General features: G+C 45.7%; 1 protein-coding gene across 1 annotated transcript in view; it reads right to left on the reverse strand.

The window, feature by feature from the left end:
- Window positions 1–12,068, reverse strand: part of LOC112251551 (neurocan core protein) — a 196,880-nt gene that overhangs the window by 37,355 nt on the left and 147,457 nt on the right. The window contains exon 11 of the mRNA XM_042322067.1: window positions 3,195–3,308. Within this exon, the coding sequence (XP_042178001.1) occupies window positions 3,195–3,308 (114 nt within the window). The remainder of the gene's footprint in view (window positions 1–3,194; window positions 3,309–12,068) is intronic.

Here is a 12,068-nt window from a genome sequence, read left to right on the forward strand (position 1 = left end):
TCCAAACTGCCTCTGGAAACAATGTCAGCACAAGAACTGTTTATCGGGAGCTTCATGAAATGGGTTTCCATGGCCGAGCAGCCTAAGATCACCATGCGCAATGCCAAGCGTCGGCTGGAGTGGTGAAAGCTCACCGCTATTGGAGCAGTGGAAACACTTTCTCTGGAGTGATGAATCACACTTCACCATCTGGCAGTCCAACAAACAAATCTGGGTATGGCAGATGCCAGGAGAACGAATGCATAGTGCCAACTGTAAAGTATGGTGGATTAGGAATAATGGTCTGGGCTGTTTTTCAGTTCCAGTGAAGGGAAATCTTAACACTATAGCATAAAATTACGTTCTAGATGATTCTGTGTTTTCAACTTTGTGGCAACAGTTTGGGGAAGGCCCTTTCCTGTTTCAGCATAACAATGCCCCTGTGCACAAAGTGAGGTCCACACAGAACTGGTTTGTAGAGATCTGTGTGGAAGAACTTGACTAGTTTGCACAGAGCCCTGACCTCAACCCCATCGAACACCTATGGGATCAATTGGAACACAGACTGCGAGCCAGGCCTATCCCAACATCAGTGCCCAACCTCACTAATGCTCATGGCTGAGTGGAAGCAAGTCCCTGCAGCAATGTTCCAACATTTAGTAGAAAGCCTTCCCAGAAGAGTGGAGGCTGTTGTATCAGACAATGGGGTAGCAACTCCATATTAATGTCCATGATTTTGGAATGAGAAGTTTGACGAGCAGGTGTCCACATATTTTGGTCATGTAGTGTATATACAGTAGAGTATAGTACAGGTACAATGAACAGTCTCTCTCCCCTCTCTCCCGTCTGTGATGGGTCTCCATGGAAACTGTCTGGTCATTGGCCTGGAAGACTCCCTGCGGGGTCTCCATGGAGGAGGGGGAGGGGGGAGGGAGGGGGGGGGAGGGAGGGAAGCAGGAGCATCAAAGGACCAGAGGAGCTGGGATGAAGGGATGGGGACAGGCAGCAGGCCTTGGAACGTATTACAGGGAAGAATGACATGGCTGAACATGAACTTGATAGGGGTAGTTAGGTTAAGGCACTTCAGTGAAAGAGAGATTGATTGCCTTACATTTAAAAGGGGATATTACCATCTCAAAAGAGGCAATACTATAAACGATCCTTTCAGTATTCTTGAGTACTTCATTATAGAACGTTAGCGCCTTCTTTATAGTATCGTAAAGTATCTGTCAGAGTTCTCGTCCACTTAGTTCCATGCTCATGGTTCAAGGTTTTCCTTATGAATGACATTCAAATAGGAGAGGGCTGCGATCTCCTCTCTTCAGGGTTGAATCATTTATGTGTGGTCTTATTACGCGGCGAGAGAGGGATGGCATCCACAGCCTCTCCTTTCCTCTCCTCTCCTCTCCTGCTGCTCCAAGTCAACCATGACGATAGCTACACAGCAGGGTTCTCGCTGCACCGTGAGGTAAACACCCAGAGTTGGAGCAGTGTGTGTATGTGTGTGAGAGAGAGAGAGAGAGAGAGAGAGAGAGAGAGAGAGAGAGAGAGTGTGTGTGTGTGTGTGTGTATGCCAGGGTCCATCGCCTCTTCAATAGCTCATCTGTATGAGTGCTCTGGTGTGGCATGCAGGCTGGTGAGGGGCACGTGGCGTAGGGCTCTGATTGGAGGGGAGGTCCTGGTGAAGAGGGCAGTCTCGCTCTAGCAGAGCAATCACACACACACTCACTGAGCCTCAACCCTCTACGCCTCACTGGCACTTGTCTGTCCATCTCCACACACACGTAACTGACTAGGCTCCACACACACGTAACTGACTAGGCTCCACACACACGTAACTGAGTAGGCTCCACACACACGTAACTGACTAGGCTCCACACACACACAGACACGCACACACCACTGTCCTTTTTTTGTTGTTTTTCTCTCGCTGGGACCCATCCTCCTTCCTTCCTCTTTCCACACATCTTGCCCATCTTTCACTTTCTTTCTTTCCCTCTCTCGTTGCCATTAGATTTGTAAAGGCCCATTACCCTGAAAGAGCTCTGCAGGAAGAGGGAGCTGGGATACAGTTACCAGACGTTGGGCTTCTACTGTGGTAAATATGCATTAGTCCACTGTCCAGGTCTATTTATGGACCATATAGCTTATTCTCCCTACCTTTTGATTTATTTATATTTTTTCTCACCTTATCTCTTTCCTTTATCACTCTGTCTTTCTGTCAGTGCTTCAAAGAAACCACCTTCTAAAGTATTGTGATTATCAGACAATTCTGTTTGAGGGCAATGTGGCTGGCTATCTTTCCTAGACTTGCTTTCATGTAATGGAAGCGCAAAATAACGTTTATAATTTTGAAGTGGTGGAGCTGCATTCATACCCACTAGGGATTCTTCCTCCTTGAGGGACTCCAGCTGAGAACAGGTGTTCTGTCATAAGCTTCTGCACTGATACATTTCAACCACTTCCTCCTTTCCCCGGGGACGTGGGTTAGCGACAGAGATGTTACGTGATAAAAACGTTACCTTTCTCACACGTGGCTCCAACGTAGCTGGGCAGACACATACACATTGAGGAAAACCCCCAGAATCAGAGCAGTGAGTGAGTGAGTGAGTGAGTGAGTGAGTGAGTGAGTGAGTGAGTGAGTGAGTGAGTGAGTGAGTGAGTGAGTGAGTGAGTGAGTGAGTGAGTGAGTGAGTGAGTGAGTGAGTGAGTGAGTGAGTGAGATCACATGTGAAGGGAGAAGCCAGGGTCCATAGCCTCTTCAATATCTCATCTGTATGAGTGCTGTGGTTGTGGCAGGGGTACGTGGCGTAGGGCTCGGAATGGAGGGGCTATGGACCCTCTCTCTGAGCCCCATTCCTCTTTCCACACACCTTGTCCATCTCTAGCTTTCCTACTCTCCCTCTCTCCTTTCCCACTCTCACTGTATTTCTCTCAGTGCTTTAAATAAACCTCTGGCTAGTATTGTGATTGTCAGACAATTCTGTTTGAGGGCAATGTGACTGCTTTCATGTAATGGAAGTGCAAAAATAACGTTTATAATTTTGAAGTGGTGGAGCTGCATTCATACCCACTAGGGATTCTTCCTCCTTGAGGGGCTCCAGCTGAGAACAGGTGTTCTGTCATAAGCTTCTGCACTGATACATTTCAACCACTTCCTCCTTTCCCCGGGGACGTGGGTTAGCGACAGAGATGTTACGTGATAAAAACGTTACCTTTCTCACACGTGGCTCCACCGTAGCTGGGCAGACACAGGCACACGAAGGAGTTGATCTCATCGATGCAGGTGCCTCCGTTCTGACACGGGTTGGACTGGCAGTCGTCGATGTCTGTCAGGTAAAAAGGAGACACAAGGGACGTGCTCATTAGGCACCAAACTAAAGACAACAGACTGAAACAGGGAGCGACCACCTGGGCTTATCTAATAAGAAACGCTCATTTTCTTTTTCAAAACTTTTGAAAGCGTTGCATGACCTAATGAATACGACCAAGGGGACACAAGGAGACAAGGATACACGAGGAGACAGGATCAGTTACAACACCGGAGTCACAGGACATGGCACAAATTGCCTGCCACTATCACTTACCCATCCGACCAGAGAACCAACAGAGATCTAACTTTTTGGAGAGATCTGAGCTGTTTAGAGTAGTTGTAATTAAAAGCATTGACTCAGCAGTCCATCAATAAGTGGGCGGAGAAGCTGTGGAGCGCTTGATGCTAATTGTGATGCGCATGCAGGATGTGCTTCACACTCTGCTGTCAAACCTGGACAGGTTCTAGGCTCCACAGGCAGGGAGAGGATCCTGGGAGGAGGCAGTTTGATGTTGGATTTGTTTGATATTTAGATATTTACACCCACGCAATCATGCTAGAATGAATATGTATAGATTTGTAGTGACACATACAGTACTGTATTTATGTAAAATTGCTGCAGGTGCCTATGATACAGATGAACAAACTCAAAGTTTAACAGGAAAACATGCGCACTTACGCATACACACGCACACGCACACACACACACGCACACTTTGCGGAGGCATTTTGAGGTCATGGCTCTCCTCTCTATGTAGAGACAGAATTATATTTCTCTCACTTCTGATCTGAGGCCTGGGGGCAAAATCATTAAATCCACAGCTGGTGTCCCAGCATCCTTTGCCCTCAGAACATCTGAGTGTATCTTGGGGGCCCGGGCGAGGGGGAAGGAGACGGGTGGTAAAACAGCGATCACGTTTTTTATGGTTCTCGGAGTCTGTAAGAATCCTCATTGATATATAATGGCGCCAGAGGGGATGGCTCCCGTTTTACGGGCTCCTAACCAACCGTGCTATTTTGTTTGTTTTTTCACATTGTCTGTAACTCATGTTGTACATAATGTTGCTGCTACCTTCTCTTATGACCGAAAAGAGCTTCTGGACATAAGGACAGCGATTACTCACCTCGAACTGGACAAAGATATTTTCTATAACTTCTTATGGCTGCAGGGGCATTATTGAGTAGCTTGGAAGAAAGGTGCCCAGAGGTGCCCAGAGTAAATGGCCTGCTCCTCAATCTCAGTTGCTAATATATGCATATTGTTATTATATTATTGGATAGAAACACTCTGAAGTTTCTAAAACTGTTTGAATGATGTCTGTGAGTATAACAGAACTCATATGGCAGGCAAAAACCTGAGAAATCCAAACAGGAAGTGGGAAATCTGAGGTTGGTCGATTTTCAACCAAGGCCCTATTGAATTCACAGTGGGATATGAATGAATGAGGCTTCTACTGTGTTGTGGGACTGAATAAGAGCTGAATGAGTCAGGTTACTGGCAGAGAGCCATTTCCTGGTCACGCACATTCCACATGATATCGCCCTGCGTTCCGTTGCTCCTCTAGACACAAAGGATTTCTCCGGTTGGTAATTTATTGAAGATTTATGATAAAAACATCCTAATGATTGATCAAATCAAATCAAATCAAATTTTTATTTGTCACATACACATGGTTAGCAGATGTTAATGCGAGTGTAGCGAAATGCTTGTGCTTCTAGTTCCGACAATGCAGTAATAACGAGCAAGTAATCTAACTAACAATTCCAAAAAAAAACTACTGTCATACACAGTGTAAGGGGATAAAGAATATGTACATAAGGATATATGAATGAGTGATGGTACAGAGCAGCATAGGCAAGATACAGTAGATGATATCGAGTACAGTATATACATATGAGATAAGTATGTAAACCAAGTGGCATAGTTAAAGTGGCTAGTGATACATGTATTACATAAGGATGCAGTCGATGATATAGAGTACAGTATCAACGTATGCATATGAGATGAACAATGTAGGGTAAGTAACATTATATAAGGTAGCATTGTTTAGAGTGGCTAGTGATATATTTACATCATTTCCCATCAATTCCCATGATTAAAGTGGCTGGAGTAGAGTCAGTGTCATTGACAGTGTGTTGGCAGTAGCCACTCAATGTTAGTGGTGGCTGTTTAACAGTCTGATGGCCTTGAGATAGAAGCTGTTTTTCAGTCTCTCGGTCCCAGCTTTGATGCACCTGTACTGACCTCGCCTTCTGGATGGCAGCGGGGTGAACAGGCAGTGGCTCGGGTGGTTGATGTCCTTGATGATCTTTATGGCCTTCCTGTAGCATCGGGTGGTGTAGGAGTCCTGGAGGGCAGGTAGTTTGCCCCCGGTGATGCGTTGTGCAGACCTCACTACCCTCTGGAGAGCCTTACGGTTGAGGGCGGTGCAGTTGCCATACCAGGCGGTGATACAGCCCGCCAGGATGCTCTCGATTGTGCATCTGTAGAAGTTTGTGAGTGCTTTTGGTGACAAGCCGAATTTCTTCAGCCTCCTGAGGTTGAAGAGGCGCTGCTGCGCCTTCCTCACGATGCTGTCTGTGTGAGTGGACCAATTCAGTTTGTCTGTGATGTGTATGCCGAGGAACTTAAAACTTGCTACCCTCTCCACTACTGTTCCATCGATGTGGATGGGGGTGTTCCCTCTGCTGTTTCCTGAAGTCCACAATCATCTCCTTAGTTTTGTTGACGTTGAGTGTGAGGTTATTTTCCTGACACCACACTCCGAGGGCCCTCACCTCCTCCCTGTAGGCCGTCTCGTCGTTGTTGGTAATCAAGCCTACCACTGTTGTGTCGTCCGCAAACTTGATGATTGAGTTGGAGGCGTGCATGGCCACGCAGTCGTGGTTGAACAGGGAGTACAGGAGAGGGCTCAGAACGCACCCTTGTGGGGCCCCAGTGTTGAGGATCAGCGGGGAGGAGATGTTGTTGCCTACCCTCACCACCTGGGGGCGGCCCGTCAGGAAGTCCAGTACCCAGTTGCACAGGGCGGGGTCGAGACCCAGGGTCTCGAGCTTGATGACGAGCTTGGAGGGTACTATGGTGTTGAATGCCGAGCTGTAGTCGATGAACAGCATTCTCACATAGGTATTCCTCTTGTCCAGATGGGTTAGGGCAGTGTGCAGTGTGGTTGAGATTGCATCGTCTGTGGACCTATTTGGGCGGTAAGCAAATTGGAGTGGGTCAAGGGTGTCAGGTAGGGTGGAGGTGATATGGTCCTTGACTAGTCTCTCAAAGCACTTCATGATGACGGATGTGAGTGCTACGGGCGGTAGTCGTTTAGCTCAGTTACCTTAGCTTTCTTGGGAACAGGAACAATGGTGGCCCTCTTGAAGCATGTGGGAACAGCAGACTGGTATAGGGATTGATTGAATATGTCCGTAAACACACCGGCCAGCTGGTCTGCGCATGCTCTGAGGGCGCGGCTGGGGATGCCGTCTGGGCCTGCAGCCTTGCGAGGGTTAACACGTTTAAATGTCTTACTCACTTCGGCTGCAGTGAAGGAGAGACCGCATGTTTCCGTTGCAGGCCGTGTCAGTGGCACTGTATTGTCCTCAAAGCGGGCAAAAAAGTTATTTAGTCTGCCTGGGAGCAAGACATCCTGGTCCGTGACTGGGCTGGGTTTCTTCCTGTAGTCCGTGATTGACTGTAGACCCTGCCACATACCTCTTGTGTCTGAGCCGTTGAATTGGGATTCTACTTTGTCTCTGTACTGGCGCTTAGCTTGTTTGATAGCCTTGCGGAGGGAATAGCTGCACTGTTTGTATTCAGTCATGTTACCAGACACCTTGCCCTGATTAAAAGCAGTGGTTCGTGCCTTCAGTTTCACACGAATGCTGCCATCAATCCACGGTTTCTGGTTAGGGAATGTTTTAATCGTTGCTATGGGAACGACATCTTCAACGCACGTTCTAATGAACTCGCACACCGTATCAGCGTATTTGTCAATGTTGTTGTCTGACGCAATACGAAACATCTCCCAGTCCACGTGATGGAAGCAGTCTTGGAGTGTGGAGTCAGCTTGGTCGGACCAGCGTTGGACAGACCTCAGCGTGGGAGCTTCTTGTTTTAGTTTCTGTCTGTAGGCAGGGATCAACAAAATGGAGTCGTGGTCAGCTTTTCCGAAAGGGGGGCGGGGCAGGGCCTTATATGCGTCGCGGAAGTTAGAGTAACAATGATCCAGGGTCTTTCCACCCCTGGTTGCGCAATCGATATGCTGATAAAATTTAGGGAGTCTTGTTTTCAGATGAGCCTTGTTAAAATCCCCAGCTACAATGAATGCAGCCTCCGGATAAATCGTTTCCAGTTTGCAGAGAGTTAAATAAAGTTCGTTCAGAGCCATCGATGTGTCTGCTTGGGGGGGGATATATACGGCTGTGATTATAATCGAAGAGAATTCTCTTGGTAGATAATGCGGTCTACATTTGATTGTGAGGAATTCTAAATCAGGTGAACAGAAGGATTTGAGTTCCTGTATGTTTCTTTCATCACACCATGTCACGTTAGTCATAAGGCATACGCCCCCGCCCCTCTTCTTACCAGAAAGATGTTTGTTTCTGTCGGCGCGATGCGTGGAGAAACCCGTTGGCTGCACCGCTTCGGATTGCGTCTCTCCAGTGAGCCATGTTTCCGTGAAACAAAGAACGTTACAGTCTCTGATGTCCCTCTGGAATGCTACCCTTGCTCGGATTTCATCAACCTTGTTGTCAAGAGACTGGACATTGGCAAGAAGAATGCTAGGGAGTGGTGCACGATGTGCCCGTCTCCGGAGTCTGACCAGAAGACCGCTTCGTTTCCCTCTTTTTCTGAGTCGTTTTTTTTTTGTTGGTCGCTGCATGTGATCCACTCGGTTACACTGGTTGTAAGGCAGAACACAGGATCCGCATCACGAAAAACATATTCTTGGTCGTACTGATGGTGAGTTGACGCTGATCTTATATTCAGTAGTTCTTCTCGGCTGTATGTAAAGAAACCTAAGATGACCTGGGGTACTAGTGTAAGAAATAACACGTAAAAAAACAAAAAACTGCATAGTTTCCTAGGAACGCGAAGCGAGGCGGCCATCTCTGTCGGCGCCGGAAGTCTGATTCTATACTTAGTTTGAAATGTTTCTTCGACCTGTAATATAACTTTTTGAAGTTTTTGTCCGAAGTAATGCACGAGCGTTTGGATATGTGTACCTAACGCGCTAACAAAAGTAGCTACTTGGACATAAATAATGGACATTATCGAACAAATCAAGCATCTTTTGTGGAACTGCGATTCCTGGGAGTGCATTCGGATGAAGATCATCAAAGGTAAGGGAACATTTATAATGTGATTTCTGGTTTCTGTTGACTCCAACATGGCGGCTAATTTGATTATTTTTCTGAGCGCCGTCTCAGATTGTTGCATGGTTTGCTTTTTCGATAAAGTTTTTTTGAAATCTGACACAGCGGTTGCATTAAGGAGAGGTATATCTATAATTCCATGTGTATAACTTGTATTATCATCTACATCTATGATGAGTATTTCTGTTGAATCGATGTGGCTATGCAAAATCACTGGATGTTTTTGGAACTAGTGAACGTAACGTGCCAATGTAAACTCAGATGTTTTTATATAAATATGAACTTTATCAAACAAAGCATACATGTATTGTGTAACATGAAGTCCTATGAGTGTCATCTGATGAAGATCATCAAAGGTTAGTGATAAATTTTTATCTCTATTTGTGCTATTTGTGACTCCTCTCTTTGGCAGGAAAAATGGCAAAATGGCAACGTTTTTCTTTGGCTTGGTGATGACCTAACATAATCGTTTGTGGTGCTTTCACTGTAGACACTTGCCAGTTGATCCGCGCATGCTTTTAGTACACGTCCTAGTAAGCCTATTTGAAATCGGACACGGTGGTGGGATTAAAAACAAGATTATCTTTAAAACGTTATAAGATACATGTATGTTTAAGGAATTTTAGTTATGAGATTCCTGTAGTTTTGAATTTGGCGCCCTGCACTTTCACTGGCTGTTGTCATATCATCCCGTTAACGGGATTGCAGAAGAAGAAGTTCTTAATGAGTCTGAAGCAAAGGATATACTGCTTTGTCCTGACAAGGCCCAATCCCCGTCATCAGCGTGAAGAAAAGACAGAGGAAAAGGGGGAGGAGGGCGGGGTGCCTTGTAAGAATTTGCCGACAAGTAGGGAAAGTACCACTTCCCTCCGTGTTATTGGCCAACGTGCAATTATTGGGAAACAAATGGGACAATCTACGATGAAGACTATCCGACCAACGCAACATTAATAGCTGTAATATCTTATGTTTCACTGAGACGTGGCTGAACGACAACACGGATAATACAGAGCTGGCTGGCTTCTCCGTGCATCGACAGGACAGAGAAGCTACGTCTGGTAACATGAGGGGCGGAGGTGTGAATCTATTTGTCAATAACTGCTGGTGCACGATGTCTAACATTAAAGATGTCTCAAGATATTGCTCGCCTGAGGTAGAATACCTCATGACAAGCTGTAGACCACACTATCAACCAAGAGAGTTCTCATCTATATTATTCGTAGCTGTCTATTTACCACCACAAACCGATGCTGGCACTAAGTCCGCACTCAACGCGCAGTATAAGGCCATAAGCAAACAAGAAAATGCTCATCCAGAAGTGGCGCTCCTAGTGGCTGGGAACTTTAATGCAGGCAAACTTAAATCTGTTTTACCTAATTTATACCAGCATGTCACATGTGCAACCAGAGGAAAAAAAACTCTAGACCACCTTTACTCCACACACAGAGACCCATACAAAGCTCTCCCTCGCCTTCCATTTGGAAAATCTGACCATAATTATATCCTACTGATTCCTGCTTACAAGCTTTGTCTATATGTTCCGTGATTCATCCAATGGCATTGAGGAGTATAGCACCTCAGTCACCGGCTTCATCAATAAGTGCATTGACGATGTCATCCCCAATGTGACCGTACGTACATTCCCAAACCAGAAGCCATGAATTACAGGCAACATCTGCCCCGAGCTAAAGGCTAGAGCTGCTGCTTTGAAGGAGTGGGACACTAATCAGGACACTTATAAGAAATGCTGCTCTGCCCTCAGATGAACCACCAAACAGGCAAAGCGTCAATACAGGACTAAGATTGAATCCTACTACAACAGCTCTGATGCTCATCAGATGTGGCAGGGCTTGAAAAATATTAAGGACTACAACGGGAAACCCAGCCGCGAGTTGTCCAATGACGGGAGCCTACCAGACGAGTTAAATGCCTTTTATGCTCGCTTCAAGGCAAGCAACACTGAAGCATGCATGAGCGCATAACCGAAAGGTCGCAAGTTCGAATCCCCGAGCTGACAAGGTACAAATCTGTCGTTCTGCCCCTGAACAGGCAGTTAACCCACTGTTCCTAGGCCGTCATTGAAAATAAGAATTTGTTCTTAACTGACTTGCCTAGTAAAATAAAGGTAACATTAAATAACTGAGGTCCTGAAATGGTCCCTTCACACCGACAGCGTGGTGAAGGTGCAACGGCTCAATCACCGCCTGCTACGGCAATTGCATCGTCTGCTACCTCAGAGTTGGAGCGGTCAGCCCAACGCATTGGGGGCACACTACCTGCCCTCCAGGACATATACAGGAAGGCCAAGAAGATTATCAAGGAGTTCAGCCACCCGAGCCACTGCCTGTTCATCCAGCTACCATCTGTTAAACAGTCACCACTAGATTGCCTTCGCCTAGTAGTCAGGAATAAAAACAGGAATAATCTACGGACAATGAACAAAATTGCATTTTATTGATGGCAATTTGAATGTACAGAGATACCGTGACGAGATCATGAGGCCCATTGTCATGCCATTCATCCACCTCCATCACCTCATGTTTCAGCATGATAATGCACTTCCTCATGTTGCAAGGATCTGTACACAATACCTGGAAGCTGAAAATGTCCCAGTTCCCCCATGGCCTGCATACTCACTAGACATGTGTTGTGTCTTTGGCTATGCCGGATTAAGTGATATGACATGATATTCTATAAAATAATTTCTCTGTAATTAATATTACATGATTAAGCTAATCAGGTAGATAATTAACTAGAAAGTCGAGGCACCACAAAATATTTTTATAGAGCTGTTATCTTCCGAATAAACTCTTAACGACCTAGTAATCTTTTACATCCATAGCAGTCAATATTTAATCGTCACCTTGTTAAGTCTCATCTGAAAGTGGTAAATTCTTGGTTATCTTCACGAACCCCGGCTAACAAATTGAATCAGCAATACAAAATTGGGTTTAATTATTTATTTACTAAATACCTAACTACTATACCCAGAATTAATCATATACACAGAATGAATCATACATTGATGGACCTATTATGTCATAAAGAAAACATCCCTGGTGGACGGAACAGATACGACGGCTGGTTACACAAAGAGAGGGGTTTGGGTTTGAGTGAAAGAGCGGGAAGACTGAGTAACAAAGGGAGAAGCTATGCTATCGTAAATACAGAATCTTATGCATTCTAAATAACCGCCCGTTTGAAAAAGGAGAACACAATAAATATTTACTCTGAGCTGCGCTTCGGTAGATTGATCGTTGATGGAAGGCCGGTTTGTCCTTTATGGATCTCTGGTCCTCTGAAGAATGTCTAGTGGTGAACTGGAGCGTGGTAGAATGGATACTCTGTCCGTCCTCTATGTTGACTATGACATGACAACGATGTTGGCTGTGTGTAGCGGTTAGCG

Source organism: Oncorhynchus tshawytscha, linkage group LG05 (assembly GCF_018296145.1).
Source record: "Oncorhynchus tshawytscha isolate Ot180627B linkage group LG05, Otsh_v2.0, whole genome shotgun sequence".
Lineage (NCBI taxonomy): Eukaryota > Metazoa > Chordata > Actinopteri > Salmoniformes > Salmonidae > Oncorhynchus > Oncorhynchus tshawytscha.